Below are 13,696 nucleotides of genomic sequence, written 5' to 3'. Positions count from 1 at the left end.
CAACACATCAGTTAGTGAAAACACTCTTTATCATGCACTTAGATGTATGAAAAAACGTTTTTTAGAACAGCAGCTTTCATGTAGATACTATACATGCAGCCATCTTGCTTTCTCTGCATTAGCGTTTTCTAGTGGGTGTGAGATGAAAGGAGTCTGACACTGTCTTAGGCTTCATTGAAGGCATCCTTCTTCAGTTCAGCATCAACCTTCTGTGAAGACACACAGCGGGAACTGTCTGTTGAACTGTAGAAGATTTTACAAGTTGTCGTAAGTTTCAAAGCTTATATATTTAGTTGTTTTCAAATGTATTCATACTTTTGTGAATTTTAAATATACACTTTGAAATAGCTTTAGGAATTTTAATTGCTTTATGTTTCCACCAGGAGATATGAATGTTACACTACTTAAACATGCATAGTGAAAATAACCATGTCTTTGAAACGTGTAATGCTCTTATGAATGGTTTATAAGTCAATATATGTACTGACTATGAGTCAATTTAAGAAAGAGTTGTCTTTTAATTCATAATATTGATGTATGTTTTTGTTGAAGATTGAAAGTCATCCATGAATATGATGCTAATGCGGTGGTATTTAAGAACCATGGCATAGTAAGGGAAAAAAGGCTGACTTTCTGAATGATTTGTGCATAAACAGGGATAAAGGCCATTAAGTCAGTGTGGATTGTGTGAGGGAGTGGAATGGATCTGAACGCCAGTGCACCTAATGAGACCTGCGATGTTTATATCTGCAAGGAGACCGCCCAAGTCCTTTTTCCCATATTCTACACCCTGATATTCCTGTTTAGCATCATGGGCAACAGCTTGGTCCTCTATGTCACCTGCCTCAAACAGCAGAAATTTAACTCCACCTCCCTGTACCTGGTCAACCTGGCACTTTCCGACACCCTGTTCTCTCTGGCACTGCCGGGCCGGATCGTCTACTATATCCAAGGGTTCGACTGGCCCTTCGGGGACTTCCTGTGCCGGCTGACCACCGTCATCTTCTACACCAACACCTATTCTGGCATCGCCTTCATGACCTGCATCAGCCTGGATCGCTACCTGGCCATGGTGCACCCACACCGCCTGCTCCGCCTCCGGAAGGCTGAGTCTGTGCGGGTGATCTGCGCCCTGGTGTGGCTGCTGGTGTCCCTCCAGACCACACCCCTCCTCTTCAGGAGCATGCTTGGCCGCAGCGGTGGCAGGCGCACCTGCATGGAGTACTTCCGGCTGGACGGCTCCCCATCGCTGCCCTACCTGCTCCTCCTGGCCTGCGGTGTCAGTTTCTGCATCCCTCTGGGGGTCATCTTGGCCTGCTACACCCAGATCAACCTCAAGCTGTTCAGGGCGGCCAAGACGAACCCCCTGACGGGCCGCTCTGGGGCTCGGAGCCACAGGGCCAACAGCGTCATCCTGCTGATCCTGCTCACCTTCGTCCTGTGCTTCAGCCCCTACCACCTCAACATCATGCAATTCATGGTGCGCAAGCTCATCCGGGAGCCTGCCTGCGAGGAGCTGAAGGCCTTCAAGATGTCCCTGCAGGTCACTGTCTCCCTGATGAACCTCAACTGCTGCCTGGACCCCGTCATCTACTTCTTCGCCATCAAGACCTACAAGCAGAGGGTAATGAGCCTGTTCAAGGGTCGCCTGTCAACATCCGTGCCGTCCCAAAAAACCACAACTGACAACAGCAGCAGCAACACCTGATAGGCTTCCTCTGCCTTGCCACATTGTGGTTTCATTAAACAGGAAGTTTGAAAACATGGGGTGGACTCTCATCTGATTTCAGGCGGCTCGAGTGATTCCTGTTGTTACAGAGTTTGCTCAAGGAGTTAATGTTAAACTGTGTTCAAGGCCGCCTTTGTTGATCAGTATATGGCCATCCTGTCGGAGTGTAAACATATCAGTTCTTACAATGTAAATAATGCATCAGTATCCTCTTTCATACCGAGTCATTAAAAGAGGTTGTTTAAAAAAAGTAGCCAAGTAGATTGTGTTGTGTTGGAACCCAGAGTGCCTCATAATTACTGTATGTACACTGCATATCTTGTCTGCATGAAATTCCATTTACCTTTTTGTGTAAGAATAGGCCTGCATTATAGATAAATCATATAATAATCATTATAAATTTGTATGTTCAAAATCTAATAAAGTTGCTTTTTACTTCATGATTTCAATATTAAACTGCCAAATGGGAAATTAAATGGAGTGGCTCTATGAATACAGTTACACAATTCAGTTCTTCTTACTGTTATACTGTTATAATTGATGATAATCAATTAACTAAATCACTATTTATTTTCAGGCTAATAACAAAGACTGACATTACAGTATATGACTTGTGTTACACGCTCCACAAAACGGAACGTATAATCCAGGATGAAAAATAATATAATTGTGCACAAATTTCAAAACTGATCTAGTACCTCACTTCAGGTCCGAGCTGACTTATAAGTGTTAGACATATTTTCAGGGTTGTGTCATATGCTCTCTATTTAGAATGACCATCGGTTTAAAATAAATTTAAAAAATATTCATTTAGTAAAAAATAAAAAATAAAATATATAAATAGAATACCAGATACCCCAGAACACTTTCCCAGACTTATGAAGGATTTCATAGTTCATATATGATTATTTTTCAGTCATCAAGTCTCATTTCATAATGCCTTGTGACATACTAAGCAGTGAAAAAATCTTGTTTTAATCTGAATATTCCAAGTAAAGACAAGTTCCCCACAAAATACACAGAAACAAGGGGAAAACCAGAGAGTGTTATCTTAAATCATTACACTGTGACATTAAAGAAAAAGGTTGCAACAGGGAAACTTGTTGAAAATCTTAAAAAAAATTATTTAGAAAGGACTTTTTCTCTTCATACTAAAAAGTATATCTTTTGCTAGTATTCAAAATGTCAGCTTAAGACATTTTGCAAATTAATATCATATATTTAAATAAAAATAAAATAAAATGACTCACTTGTTTTCCAGTCATACCCTAAAAATGGGATGTACAAAGTCAATTTCTATTTGACACACATCTCTCTCTCTCTCTCTCTCTCTCTCTCTCTCTCTCTAGATAAATAAACATATTCAGTTCAGAATTCTTTCCCCTTAGTTTTCTAAGAACATCACATATTTTTATACATTGTAAAACACAACACACTGAAAAATGAGCGAAGCGAAATGTCAAAGATTATTGCTAAGACATACTGCTCTGTACCCACAAAACAAAAAAGAAGGAGAGAGACTGTAGGAGGGCAATGAGGTGAGGCAAGAGAGGAAGCAACTACACTTGAATTATCTCTATCTCTCTATCTTCTTTCCTGACCTACTTTCCTTACAAACATTTATCTACAAGCCTGAAAAACTGTAGTAGATTTTTTACAAAAAGAATAAGTGGCAACAGGTGTCCTTTCACAAACTGTGTTTTTGTTCTGTGATGGCATTTTGACAGAGATCTTTGCCAAAATAGGCCAGAATGCTTTACACTGTGAGCAACTTCCAATCAAGATTTATGTAACTTTAACAGGATTTAAGATTAAATTTTTACTTATTGTAAACAGATACAAGCTTGTATTTGTCTTTTGCAAAAAATGTATTTTAAGAAACAGCTGAACATTTGCATTTAATTTGCATAAATTCTGATTGAATTCAGGCCGATGCCTAAAGAGAGTACAAGTTATCTGGTAAAATGAAGGTACAACCCACATCTCAGGGTTATTCGTGGCCTTGATGTCATTTGAATGCAGAAATTACTTCAGTAAAAACTGTCTTTGAGCCAGCACCAAAGTACATTACAGTGAAAAATGTGTGTAGACTAGCAACTGTGCCGACAGCAGGCTAGGAGTGGGCCACTGTATGCTTGTTGGCAGGCTGCTTGCAATACTTAACCATGCAGTCTCGATGGGTCCTTTGTCTGAATATACAGAAAATATAATCAGGCATAGAAGGTAGATTTCATGAAATTCAAGATTATCTTATCATGTTTTTACCAGTTTGCATACTAGATGTGATTACCATTAACCATTTATAGCAAGACTAAATAAATATGTGCTTTGCAATTTGATTACCCCATATATTTAGACTATGTTAGATACCTCAGGGTTTTCCTCAAGAAAATTCCTCTCTTAATTTCTCTTAATTTTCCACCCATATAATCATTTTAATGTTTATGTCTCTTTTTTCTTCAAACCAAACACTTGATGAAGAACAAACACAGCTACAATACTACTCTTTGTTTTGCTTAAGCATTTTCTTCCTGGCCCAGCAGTCGGACAGAATCAACGACCCCGAATATACATGTCATTGGTTCCCCCGGTGTACTCATGATTTTTGATTGGTTGAGGGAACGTTCAATGTATGGATCTACATGTAGGTGGTTGACAGGCAGGACTGGGACTTTTTGCACTGCTTCCAAGTGTTACCCCATAACCATGCTCTCCAAATTACAATTTCAACGTCTATGTAAAGTAAACAATACAGGTAATGAGCTAGCAATATAGTATGCTCAAGAAAATAGAAGTATATATTCTTGCATACCACAATGGTTGCAGGGAAAACATTTAGTTTGACAAGTAAAGTCACAAAAAGATAAGTGACACACCCCTTGATTTCAGTAGTTTGTGCCCTCTCTCTTTGGAGGATGGTGCACCCTCCGTTTGCAAGGTTGATGCAAGGATCACGGAGGTAGATCAGGGTTGACTTCTGTCTTATTGAAAGCATTGATCTGGCTGTACTTCTTGCAGTGACTGAGGAGTGATTGACATTTATGTGCTGGGAAATAAAAAAGCATAACCACAATAGAGAAGAAATAACAGATATCGTTTCCAAGATCTACCTTTGCCATCTCTGCACCACATGATTGTGTAAGGCAAAATGTACTCAATATGCATGCATACATGTATGCATACAAATATTAATTCAACATGTATTTCTGATATATTTTTTTAAGGTCTACTGTTTTGAATGTAAAACTAAATCAACAAAACAAACTTTCGTGGTTTTTAATTCAGTTAAAATCACATCAGGAAGAGGAAGCTGCCTTACTGCTGTATATTTTGAAGATGGTATCTCAAGCTTTAGTACATGCATTTGCAAGACTGTGCTCTTTATCTTAATCTCTGTACATAACTGTAGTACATGAGAGGCAAAACATTTCTTTTGTACATATGCAAGAGTAAGAGTGTGTGTGTGTGTGTGTGTGTCTCAGAACTCACAAGAGTGAAAAGTTGCACACTACAGCTGTAACCGCTTATACTTTTAACCCCTTAGTAACAGTTCTTTTAAAGAAATGTCAATGTTCACCAATATTCAGAAGAAACTCTTATTTTATGTGATTGTTTCTTTTTTCAAGTAAATTACATGTTTGTTTGGTTTGTGTCTTGGGGAGCTATAGCGGTGTTTCCACGTTTTACCAGCACATGCGGAGCTAAAGTACTTCACATGTGTATTTGACCCATATCTGGATGGCAGGAATACTGGGAATATGATTAGTTTTACCACATAATGCCAGAAGGGGGCAATATTCCTCTTTTTATCATCATAGCATGAGCATCTCACCAATCCATGCAATTTTCCAGTGTTTGATAATTTCATCAAACACTCGTATAATCTCATCAAATAAACAGAAATTAATTTATTTAGAACCATTGCTGGAAAAAAATAAATCACTGCACTCAGCACAAAATACAGTGCTTGTACCTGTTGGAGGACACTGAATTCATTTCATACAATAAACTTCACATTACATCACATTAATCAGATGCTTTTAACCCCTAAGAAACGCGCAGTTTATGTTTCACCTGCATTAATCCATTTAAAAACATAGTAATTATCCAAGCTATTCAGGTTAAAGACCTGGCTCAAAGATACAACAGTACTGTCCCATCAGTTCCCTAACAAAAACACCACACTCCCCCAACACACAGTGATTGTAAGAAAACCATTGCATATTATGCAGTTATGGAAGCAAGCCTTTGCTAAAGTCATTGAAAGAAAATGGCCACCTCAAGGGTATAACACAAACTCTCTTCCAGGTATTTGTCCTCACAACCTATGGGCTGTGGGCCGTCAAGCATTTTTCCCATGGTGGGTCTTGGTGGGAAGTTATTGGTGATTTGAATCCACTCTGCCTTTTGGCAACTGGACTTGTTTGAGTATTCAATTTTATTTGTATAGTGCATCTTACAGAAAACTATAAAGATGCTGTACAGAAAATAGAGCAAAAACCAGGCGTGAACCCTCAAATAGCAAGCACGTGAGGTAAAAAAAAAAACACTGAATGGGGAGAAAACACCTCAACCGGTGGTTAGAAACAACACCCCAATGGGAAGAAATATCAGGAACCCAGCTGCACTGTAGGTAGGGGGAAGGCATCCTCCACTGGCCAGCCTGGTGTAAAATAGCGGTGGAATGGATGTAATAAAAATGCAATAAGGGAGCTATCACATCAGTTATAATGGGCTGAGCGGGATACAGTTGAGGTAATTAACTAACTGGAATAGTAGAAGCCCAAATTGTGTAGTTCAGTATAATACAGTTTAGTGGAGTAGAGTGATATATCTGGAGCTCCACGTTGCTTCAAGGCGTGGGCATGAACTGGGGGAGGAACAGGGCAGCAGCGGTCCACGACCACGGAGTGAGGGACAGGGCTAGAGCGATTCTATGAACTCAGGGTGATGAAACAAGGCTGGAGCAGTCTGTGAACTCAGTGCGAAGGGGGGGGGGGGGGCAGGAGCTCCAAGCACAAATAAATGGAGAAGACAAGGTTAGGAACCATAAAGATTGTATTTGTACAAGTATTGACAAGTACTAGAACAATGTGGTCAATGTCAATGTCCACAGCATGTGCCTATTCATTTTATGTCACACTTCATTCAGTGTGATCAGCACTGTACTAAGTTCCTCTGTTACTTTGTATTGCCGAGGTGCCTACGGTCATGTAGTGCTGTTTCCTGGAATCTTTTTGATGTAAATTAAGAGAGAGAGAAATTTGAATAAAAAATCAAATAGCAGCTGAGTAACTGCATACCATTGACATTCACATCAGACACAGCCCTACCAAAATCAAATGGGACATTTGTTCTCAGTAGCATTCAAGGCTTTACGTTGGACAAATGACAAGTGATATATGCAGCTTACCTGAAAGTCAAGAAGAGAAAGATTACCCTGCCACAGAGGGAAAACAGAGTGGACATTTTCTGGTATCAGTCATAAATGTGACATTTGGTAGCATCTGCTGAGACAAATTGAAACTAAGAAGCCTTGGCCATCAGATGAAATGTTTGCATTTTGATTTCTGAGGTACTTTCGCTGAGTGTTTGTAGAATATTAATCATTTTAAGTTCAAGAGCACTATTCTTTGTAGATCAGACCACAAGGATAGCCTAAAAGCAACAACTTTAGATAGTCTTCTGATGTTCTTCAGAACAGATTGTAAAAAAAGGTCACGCGATTTGGCCTTTATTAATATATTTAATCAAGGCCAAATCGTTCCTACCATTAACCTGTGTACTATTTATGTGATTTAATAAATGTAATCTTCTATAATTACATATCACAATGCATTGTTCTGAAGATGAGGCTTTTGCACTTGTTTGGATTACGGTAGGTTCTTTCCCACACAGTAAAACACAGCCGTCTTCACAGATGAAGCTTTACAGGGTGAGAGACAGGATCCACTCTTCCTGTGTGGGTGAAGAATTCGCTCACCTCAGCGATGCTAGTATTTGTACTCTGATAAGGAGTTTATAAACACACTCACACATATACACACAGGCACATATACACATAGGTATGGACAGACGTGCTCCCACAGTCTGCACATACAACACATGACATTTGCCGCACATATGCATGTCAGTGTGTTTGCATGCACAGACACCCACATAAAGGCACACACACACGTGCATACATGCTGTGGCAGACGGCAGGGAGAGGTGAGGGGAGTGGTAATTGAGGGTAGATATGTTGCAGCCCGCTGGCTCCACCCCCGAGCCTTATATGGACTTCCTGCCCCAACGAGGCAAGCCTGGGCTTCATTAAGTGCATGGGGATAAAAGGGGAAGCGGGTTGCACAAACAGTGCAAAGTACCGTGAGGGAAACGCGTGTTGTGGAGAGTGAGAGAAAGTGAAAATATCTGTGTGATTACCTGTTGTGACCTGGACTGTTTGACAAACCCCGCTGTGTACCGAACTGCTTTGGCTGAGGACCTGGTTTTTTGGATTACCCCTGGAATACGGAAAAAGGACAACGAGAACGGATTGTGGACTTTGGATTGGTTGCTGAATTTCCCCCTTTCCCTCCTTGTGTAAATTCTCCCTAATAAATCCCCCAATTGCACTCCAGTTGTGTTTCGTGTGTGTTTTTATTTATCGAATTGGTGACGTGGAAACCCCACACCCGTGAGCCTGCCACAATGCACACACATGCAAGTACAGTATGCACACAAATGCACAATAGAAGATGTATAATTACCATACCTGACTAAACCTTTGTAAATGTTTGGGTACCTACTGTAACAGTGCAACTGCAGAACACCATAAAAAGCACTGCATTCGTATTTAAACCTGATGGTTCTTTAGTTAGTGTGGCAATGTGATTTAAGTACTTGCACAGTGCCATGAAAGACTATTTGCCCCCTACCTGATTTCCTGTTATTGCATATTTGGTACACTAAATGGTTTCCGATTTTTAGACAAAATGTAAATGGACTGCATTTATATAGCGCTTTTATCCAAAGCGCTTTACAGTTGATGCCTCACATTCACCAGAGCAATTAGGGGTTAGGTGTCTTGCTCAGGGACACTTTGACATGCCCAGGGTGGGGGATCGAACCGGCAACCCTCCGACTGTCAGACAACCGCTCTTACCTCCTGAGCTATGTTGCCCTGTAATATTAAACAAAGGGAAACCGAGTAAAGACAAAATACATTTTTTCTCAATGTAGGTCCATATAATGTTGTCCCCTTATGCTATTTTGTGTAACCTTATAATGCTGGTACTTTTTGAGGCTAACTCATAAGCATGGAGAAAGTCAGAAGAGCCAATTCAGCCCATCTAAGCTTATTATGTCATCTACTTCAGTTTTCAGTAAAGAATTTTGTAACACAAGCATTTATTCACAAATAATGCCCAAAGCCACAGAATTATTGGAAAAAATTAAAGTTACAGAAAGATTCTCATACATTACATTACATTACATTCATTTGGCAGACGCTTTTATCCAAAGCGACGTATAAAAAAGTGCATTTCATGGGCGTAGACAACTGCCAAACACAGGTTCAGTAATAAGTACAATACTTATTTTGTACAGCTATTTCTAGCCGAGAACAGTGAACACTATTCTGGCCTAACATCTGCAAAGCCAACTAGGCAGAAGAATAAGCTACAGTATTAGGACAAATACAAATGACCATAAGTGCTGGGATGGGGCAACATGTAACAAGTGACAGGAAAAGGTTTTTTTTTTTTTTTTTTTAAATAAAAGAGTGAAATATACAGCGTGGTGGTGGTTAGTCTAGGTATAGTCTGAAGAGATGAGTCTTCAGACCACGGAGGAAGATGGGTAGTGAGGGGGAGGTTCGGAGAGGGACGGGGAGTTCGTTCCACCACTGGGGAGCTAGGGTGGAGAAGCTCTGTGATCCCTTTGGGTGGGTGGGAGGGGTTACAAGGCGCCCTGCTGCCGCAGAGCGGAGTGGTCGAGCAGGCACATAGAATTGAGTCATGTCCTGCAAGTAGATGGGGGCTGTCCTGTTGGCAGCAGTGTAGGCAAGGGTCAGGGCTTTGAACCGGATCCTGGCGGCGACCGGTAGCCAGTGAAGTGATCGCAGCAGAGGAGTGACGTGGGAGAATTTGGGGAGGTTGTAGATGAGTCGGGCAGCGGCATTCTGAATCATCTGTAGTGGCTGTATGGCACAAGCTGGCAGGCTTGCAAGGAGAGAGTTCCAGTAATCAAGGCGAGAGGTCACCGTAGCCTGGACGAGCAGCTGGGTGGAGTGCGTCGCCAGGTATGGTCGAATCCTTCTGATGTTGTATAGAAGGAATCTTCAGGACCGTGATGTTGCCTTGATGTGCTCCTTGAGGTCCAGTTGGTCATCCAGGACCACCCCCAAGCTCTTGGCAGAGTGAGAGGCAGTCACTGTGGTGCCATCAACCGTGATTGAGAGCTCACGAAGTAAGGAGGTCTTGCACGGGAAGAAGAGCACCTCAGTTTTGTTGAGGTTGAGCTTCAGATGGTGGCTGGCCATCCAGGTGGAGATGTCAGCCAGGCAGGAAGAGATCTTATCATTGACCTGTGTGGCCGAGGGGGGGAAAGAAAAGAAGAGTTATGTGTCATCTGCATAACAATGATAGGAGAAGCCATGTGAATTAATGACTGAACCAAGAGATCTGGTGTATAAGGAGAACAGCAGAGGACCCAGTACCGATCCCTGCGGCACTCCCGTAACAAGTGGTCATACTCTCAAATCTTTGTTATACTCAATCTTGGTTAGTGGTTGAAGACTGGGTTGAGGGTCCACTGGCTTGTTGCAGGAACAAAGTCTTCTGGCCTACATGGAAAGGTTGGCCACATGGTTGGGTAGTGTCCTTCAGCAGCACGATGATGCTGAAGAAGCTCCTGGGAAAGGCCATCTGGTTTAGATTTCTCACTGAAACTAGTGTCTTGACCTCAGGTGGAATCTACTCTGAACCTTCCATTGTGAATAATATAATGAGGTGGTCCCAGCATGGATGAAGTCTTGTATGATGTATGGTTCATCATAAGGTAAGGGGTGGGACCTCATGCATAGAATGTGCATGGATTTCATCCTACATTTTATTGTATGGCCAGTTAAAAAATTGTGTGAACGCATGATTCATAAAATGTGTGTACAAATGAATAAAGTTTCTTAAATCACAAATAGACATGTTTCATTAATAAATCACAAATATCCCCAAAAGTGTGCACTTGTGAACAAGCTTTACAACTCCACCCAGTGAACACTCTCAATTACTCTTATATGGTGGCATCAAACATCTTTGTAGCAGTCGGTCCGCCAGAGAGGCGGATTGGTCTCAGCTGTGCCGGCTGGTGGAGAGAGCACACACACCTGGGCTGTGTTAGCTAATCAGCCCAGGTGCTTAAAGCTGTGCTGCTCTCCACAGTTTGGGGCCGAGACCGGGAGCTAACACCGAGAGCGCAGTTATGATTTTCGTTTTGGTTTATTTTGAGCACGAAAGAAAAAAGAAGTAACTCTCAGCTGGGATGCTGGAGGAGCTGGACCTGGCTTGGAAGGCGGATCAGCTATTTATTTTATTTAATGTTTGTGGGTGTGCGCTTTCTCTCTCCATGCGACAGAAACGGCGTTCCCTGGTACTGCCGCATCTCTTCTCCCAGGGGTGCCACGCTTGGCATGTGAAAATCTTAATTTAAACGGCTTGAAAACGGCAGTAAAACGCTGCTAAATAATGCAATTGCAAATGTAGTAAAACATAAGGGAAGATAATGGTAGAAAAGTGAGTAAAAAAATAATTCTCTGAATGCTAAATTGAAGTGCTGTCAAAGGAGGTATAGGCAAGTGCACAACTATCATTTGGTCCCATCAGCAGTATTGTACCCAGAAAAATTAAATATGTTGCTTGGCAAGCTGTGAAAGGATGGCTCTGGATAAGTGGTATCGACTCATGAAACATCCATTGCACTTCACGCCGTTGTCTTTAGCCTTATTCCTACTGCATTTGCTGATCTGATACCAAATTTTAAAAATGTATTCAAAGACTCAGTTTCAGTGAATATCAGTCTGAGGCGTTATCTTCATGGAATAATTTCTGTTAATACAACACCCAAAATGATTCACCCCCACTCTAAAGTCTTCTTCAACTTCATCACATGATCACATTGGATGAATTTGGAGGGATTATATTTGTGAAATTAGTTTCGATCACGCTTGATCAAGAATTCATATCAAAGCTTCAGTCATTCAGTTTCTGAATAGTGTGCTGGAGGAGAGACTGACACATTCACTCCAACACCTACTACCTATTGTCTGGTGGGGGGTTTTGTGAAAAAAAATGGCACAAAATGCCTTTATTTCTTTACTTGTTATTTAGAATAGAAAAAACACTGTTTGTTGAAGCCCAAATATTTAAGAAAATGAAAGGAGGAGGGTAGGCTACTGCATTTACGGTGCTGGAGTAATTCTCATTTTAAAGTATAAACACCTGATGGCGTGTCCTCTGGCCTTTCTCATATTAACACAATATTTTAATATTTTGGCTCAATTTTGAATGTGAATGTTTGCCTATGTTTCAGGAGGTGCCTTTTTTTTATTGTACTGTGTTTGTGGATGTTAATGCAACCTACAGTACATTAATGACATGTAGGTGTTAATGCCACTTTTTGTTGGAATTTTGTCTATGTTATTCAGAAATCGCTGTTGCTTTTAAACAACCAAACTGATGTGTTTATACTGTCCCCTTCATACACACGTCATACTCTTCAAATATCAAGGCTATTGAGAGGTCAGGAATGGGGGAAACGTGTCTTATGCCTGCAATACAGCTAAACCACCACATGGAATAGTTCATATGTATGATCTGGAGCTTTCATAGAGGTACACACATTTTCACAACAATTTAAAGGTTTATAAATCTTAACATTTGCGTAGGTCAAATCAGTGCGTACAATCCTTTTATGCACAAGGCCCTTCTAAGGTTATTTCTCACACAGCAGATCACCAACCCTGTGGGACCCAATATCCAACTGATCAATGAGTGCTGATTGGCTGTGTGTGAACAGATGTCCAAACCATAGCCAGAACTATTGGCCTGCTCTGCCATCACACAGGGTAGTATGACAGTCTTAGGCACTGATGCCCTTCTTTCCTTGGTGACTGTCATTTTGACTCCCATTCCAGAAAGACAATGAATTAATCCCACAATCTTTTGACTGCAGAGACAGTTCTCTTTGGAAAGGGGGAAACAGTGCGAATACGAACCTTCAAAACCAGTTCAACAATGAAATGCAACAAGTGTACATGACATACAGCTGTCCCCTGCTAAGAGGAGGTTTTGAGATGCAGCTGGGCTCTGAATGGATGCTGTGATCTGTGGTAGATACTGTATGATAATTACAATGCTTTATATAGCACCTTTCATCACAGGATCTCAGAGCACAGAGGTGGAAAATCTGACATGGTTGTTAAAGAGCTTTTGTCTCCTTACTTCCGGGAATATGTAGAACCCAGAACACAGAGCACCTTATTTTATGTTGTCTGATGAAAGCATTGTAAGAGATTAATGCGACACAACGGATGATGCAAACAGCTGTAATATAACATGGATATGTTTGTGTCATGTGCACCTGGAAAACTTAGTCCAAAAGAATTCACTGAAAAAAATGAAAAGATATTTTCCATCTGCATATGATAACACTAAGACCCTGAGGATTATACAGGCAATGCCTTGCGTAGTAAGAAAGCTGATCAAATCACTCCTGATAAAAGCTGAGAAGAGCTTCAGGTACTTGTCCGGGTCAATCAAGCAAATTGGTTTGTCAATAGGATGTTTTACACTTAATTTTGAAAAACTATGCAGCCATTTCTGTGTTTCACGTGCACCAATTTAATATAGTCATTGCACAGTCTATGATGCGTTGGCATTTAATTAAAAGCTATGGGAATTATAATTTTGAAACTGAAGACTTTATGATATG

General features: G+C 41.0%; 1 protein-coding gene across 1 annotated transcript; it reads left to right on the top strand.

The window, feature by feature from the left end:
• The first annotated feature begins 662 nt into the window (after nt 1-662).
• LOC135252028 (G-protein coupled receptor 183-like) lies at nt 663-2,087 on the top strand. Its single transcript, XM_064329920.1, has one exon. It carries the CDS (start codon nt 701-703, stop codon nt 1,706-1,708), a length of 1,008 nt encoding a protein of 335 aa, XP_064185990.1. The 5' UTR covers nt 663-700; the 3' UTR covers nt 1,709-2,087.
• Nucleotides 2,088-13,696: the final 11,609 nt, after the last annotated feature.

The sequence above is a fragment of the Anguilla rostrata genome, chromosome 3 (genome assembly GCF_018555375.3).
Source record: "Anguilla rostrata isolate EN2019 chromosome 3, ASM1855537v3, whole genome shotgun sequence".
Classification (NCBI taxonomy): Eukaryota; Metazoa; Chordata; class Actinopteri; order Anguilliformes; family Anguillidae; genus Anguilla; species Anguilla rostrata.
Note: the sequence above shows the minus strand (reverse complement) of the source record. Positions and strands in the feature narration are given on the sequence as shown.